The sequence below is a fragment of the Nanorana parkeri genome, unplaced genomic scaffold, assembly GCF_000935625.1.
Source record: "Nanorana parkeri isolate BGI_ZX_2015 unplaced genomic scaffold, ASM93562v1 scaffold2824, whole genome shotgun sequence".
Lineage (NCBI taxonomy): Eukaryota > Metazoa > Chordata > Amphibia > Anura > Dicroglossidae > Nanorana > Nanorana parkeri.
In genome coordinates this window covers 3,107-7,630 of record NW_017309092.1, presented here as the reverse complement: position 1 = coordinate 7,630, position 4,524 = coordinate 3,107, and the positions used below count along the sequence as shown (strand labels likewise).

The following is a 4,524-nucleotide window of genomic DNA, read 5'->3' as shown; positions in this document are numbered from 1 at the left end:
TTCAGGAGCCGATATGTTAGTTTATGATATGAATAACCGTGTCATGGTGGAGACGGGTTCCGGTTATTGCTCCGGTATTTTATCACATAGGTATTGCCGCCGTTGCTCATTTCCTGCCCACCTATTAACACCGTCGTCCGTGTATTGTCACACCTGCTGGCGTGTTGCCCCCGCACACCGTCATCGTTGTTATTGTGTTACCACCTCTGCTAGACATGGAAGCCGGCAAACAATGTTTCCTTTCCGATGTTGCAATATTTTCTTTATCGGGAATTGTAAAGGGGCCCGATATGAATAGGGTGGAGGAGCCGCACACTTTTATTATTTCTGTGGCCTGTCGACAGTTGAGCACTTTTCTGTATTCTGTGACAGTTCTCCCGCTTCTTTGCTGACATTTGGGATGTGAGTCCGGAGTGTCAGCAAGGAAGCAGAGAGCTGTTACAGGATGACACGCGGCCGTCCCGCTTCTTTGCTGACATTTGGGGTGTGAGTCCGGAATGTCAGCAAGGAAGCAGAGAGCTGTTACAGGATGACACGCGGCCGTCCCGCTTCTTTGCTGACATTTGGGGTGTGAGTCCGGAATGTCAGCAAGGAAGCAGAGAGCTGTTACAGGATGACACGCGGCCGTCCCGCTTCTTTGCTGACATTTGGGGTGTGAGTCCGGAATGTCAGCAAGGAAGCAGAGAGCTGTTACAGGATGACACGCGGCCGTCCCGCTTCTTTGCTGACATTTGGGGTGTGAGTCCGGAATGTCAGCAAGGAAGCAGAGAGCTGTTACAGGATGACACGCGGCCGTCCCGCTTCTTTGCTGACATTTGGGGTGTGAGTCCGGAATGTCAGCAAGGAAGCAGAGAGCTGTTACAGGATGACACGCGGCCGTCCCGCTTCTTTGCTGACATTTGGGGTGTGAGTCCGGAATGTCAGCAAGGAAGCAGAGAGCTGTTACAGGATGACACGCGGCCGTCCCGCTTCTTTGCTGACATTTGGGGTGTGAGTCCGGAATGTCAGCAAGGAAGCAGAGAGCTGTTACAGGATGACACGCGGCCGTCCCGCTTCTTTGCTGACATTTGGGGTGTGAGTCCGGAATGTCAGCAAGGAAGCAGAGAGCTGTTACAGGATGACACGCGGCCGTCCCGCTTCTTTGCTGACATTTGGGGTGTGAGTCCGGAATGTCAGCAAGGAAGCAGAGAGCTGTTACAGGATGACACGCGGCCGTCCCGCTTCTTTGCTGACATTTGGGGTGTGAGTCCGGAATGTCAGCAAGGAAGCAGAGAGCTGTTACAGGATGACACGCGGCCGTCCCGCTTCTTTGCTGACATTTGGGGTGTGAGTCCGGAATGTCAGCAAGGAAGCAGAGAGCTGTTACAGGATGACACGCGGCCGTCCCGCTTCTTTGCTGACATTTGGGGTGTGAGTCCGGAATGTCAGCAAGGAAGCAGAGAGCTGTTACAGGATGACACGCGGCCGTCCCGCTTCTTTGCTGACATTTGGGGTGTGAGTCCGGAATGTCAGCAAGGAAGCAGAGAGCTGTTACAGGATGACACGCGGCCGTCCCGCTTCTTTGCTGACATTTGGGGTGTGAGTCCGGAATGTCAGCAAGGAAGCAGAGAGCTGTTACAGGATGACACGCGGCCGTCCCGCTTCTTTGCTGACATTTGGGGTGTGAGTCCGGAATGTCAGCAAGGAAGGAGAGAGATGTTACAGGATGACACGCGGCCGTCCCGCTTCTTTACTGACATTTGGGATGTGAGTCCGGAATGTCAGCAAGGAAGGAGAGAGATGTTACAGGATGACACGCGGCTGTCCCGCTTCTTTGCTGACATTTGGGGTGTGAGTCCGGAATGTCAGCAAGGAAGCAGAGAGATGTTACAGGATGACACGCGGCTGTCCCGCTTCTTTGCTGACATTTGGGATGTGAGTCCGGAATGTCAGCAAGGAAGCAGAGAGATGTTACAGGATGACACGCGGCTGTCCCGCTTCTATGCTGACATTTGGGATGAGTCCGGAATGTCAGGAAGGAAGCAGAGAGATGTTACAGGATGACACGCGGCTGTCCCGCTTCTATGCTGACATTTGGGATGAGTCCGGAATGTCAGGAAGGAAGCAGAGAGATGTTACAGGATGACACGCGGCTGTCCCGCTTCTATGCTGACATTTGGGATGAGTCCGGAATGTCAGGAAGGAAGCAGAGAGATGTTACAGGATGACACGCGGCTGTCCCGCTTCTATGCTGACATTTGGGATGAGTCCGGAATGTCAGGAAGGAAGCAGAGAGATGTTACAGGATGATACGCGGCTGTTTTTTATTACAGTGTGCAAAGTAAAATAAAAGAGAATGGGGATAACACAAAGAGTGGCTTAGGGTTTGGGTGGTGAAACTTTAACGGGCATGGCCTTCTATTGGAATCTCCAAGATATGACGAAGCCAACAGAAAACTCAGCATATCACATTGCATCTAGAAATTGAATATCAAAATATCACTTTTGCCGGGATGAACCCCCCTATAAATAAATTCTTTATCCTCCAGTTGTTCTTTGGACTGAACAGTTCCACTTGTTAAAAGCCATCGTACGTTTGTCACAAGAATCAGCGAGTCCGTTATTTCTGATGTCTAATTAAACTCCTTTTATCTGTAAATCATTTCCCGCACTCTGAACGCAGTGAGGACGCTCCGTGATGTCTTCTCTGATGCGTAGTAAGGTTTCCTTTCTGAGTGAAAGATTTCCCGCACTCTGAACATGAGAAAGGACGCTCACCCGTGTGAGTTCTGTGGTGCAGAAGAAGCTGTCCTTTTACACTAAAACCTTTCCCGCACTCAGTACATGAATAGGGACGCTCACCTGTATGAATTCTCTGGTGTCTAACAAAGTCTCCTTTTATAGCAAAAGATTTTCCGCACTCTGAACATGTAAAAGGATGCTCGAATGTGTGAATCCTGTGGTGTCTGACAAAGTCTCTTTTTTCGGTGAAAGTTTTCCCGCACTCTGAACATGAAAAAGGACAATCACGCATGTGAATTCTCTGGTGTCCAAGAAGTTGTCCTTTTTGTTTAAAAGATTTCCCGCACTCTGTACATGAGTAAGGCTGCTCACCCGTGTGACTTCTCTGGTGGATATGAAGGGTTCCCTTCTGAGTGAAAGATTTCCCGCACTCTAAACATGAATAGGGGCGAACACCCGTGTGAATTCTCTGGTGTTTAAGAAGTTTTCCTTTCTCAATGAAATTTTTCCCGCACTCTGAACATGAATATGCTCGTTCACCCGTGTGAATTACTTGGTGTTGAACAAGGATTCTTTTCTCAGTGAAACATTTTCCGCACTCTGGACATGAATAAGGGCGCTCGCCTGTGTGGCTTCTCTGGTGTCTGAGAAATATTCTTTTATCCCTGAAAGATTTCCCGCACTCTGCACAGGAATATGGACACTCACCCGTGTGAATTCTCTGGTGTATCAGAAGTGTTCTTTTCTCCCTGAAAGATTTCCAACACTCGGAACAGGAATAAGGACGCTCACTCGTGTGAGTACTCTGGTGTTTGTAAAGATTTCCTTTCAAGGTAAAACGTTTCCCGCACTCTGAACACGAATATGGCCGCTCTCCTGTGTGATTTCCTTCGTGGCTTACAGAAGGTTCCTCAGGATTAGGTGGACCTCTTGATCTCTCCGCACTGTGAGGACCTTGATGGACATCTGAGGTCATGTGACGCGATGGATCAGAAGGTTCCTCAGGATTAGGTGGACCTCTTGATCTCTCCGCACTGTGAGGACCTTGATGGACATCTGAGGTCATGTGACGCGATGGATCAGAAGGTTCCTCAGGATTAGGCGGATCTCTTGATCTCTCCGCACTGTGAGGACCTTGATGGACATCTGAGGTCATGTGACGCGATGGATCAGAAGGTTCCTCAGGATTAGACGGATCTCTTGTTCTCTCCGCACTGTGAGGACCTTGATGGACATCTGAGGTCATGTGACGTGATGGATCAGAAGGTTCCTCAGGATTAGACGGATCTCTTGTTCTCTCCGCACTGTGAGGACCTTGATGGACATCTGAGGTCATGTGACGTGATGGATCAGAAGGTTCCTCAGGATTGGACGGATCCGTCGATCTCTCTGAAGGGGAAGAAATGACTTCGGGAGAATGTTGCGCAATGTCGCCGTCTTCTGCTTCTCCGTCTGGAGATATAATAAGACGTCCCTCCGATGTCTTTATATTCCACTTCTGTACATCTGTGAGAGAGTAATGATTATACAGGATTTATATGGCGCCAACAGTGTGCGCAGCGCTGTACAATATAAGGAAGACATTACAATCACAATACAATTCAAGACAGGATGGTAAGGAGGGCCCCGCCCCCGAGGGCTTACCATCTAAAAGGGGAGGGGCCAGTGATACATGCGGAGGGAGTTGCGTGGGGATGAATGGTTGAGCGGTCAGGTTGAGGTGGGATCGGCTTCCCTGAAGAGATGAGCCTTAAGGGAACGCCTAAAGGCATCTGTGTGGGAGATAGACGGACAGGTTGGGGT

The 4,524-nt window shown here is 49.9% G+C and overlaps 1 protein-coding gene across 1 annotated transcript in view; it reads right to left on the bottom strand.

The window, feature by feature from the left end:
• Window positions 1–4,057, bottom strand: part of LOC108802356 (zinc finger protein 850-like) — a 46,660-nt gene extending 42,603 nt beyond the window's left edge. The window contains exon 1 of the mRNA XM_018574221.1: window positions 2,692–4,057. Within this exon, the coding sequence (XP_018429723.1) occupies window positions 2,692–4,057 (1,366 nt within the window). The remainder of the gene's footprint in view (window positions 1–2,691) is intronic.
• Window positions 4,058–4,524: the final 467 nt, after the last annotated feature.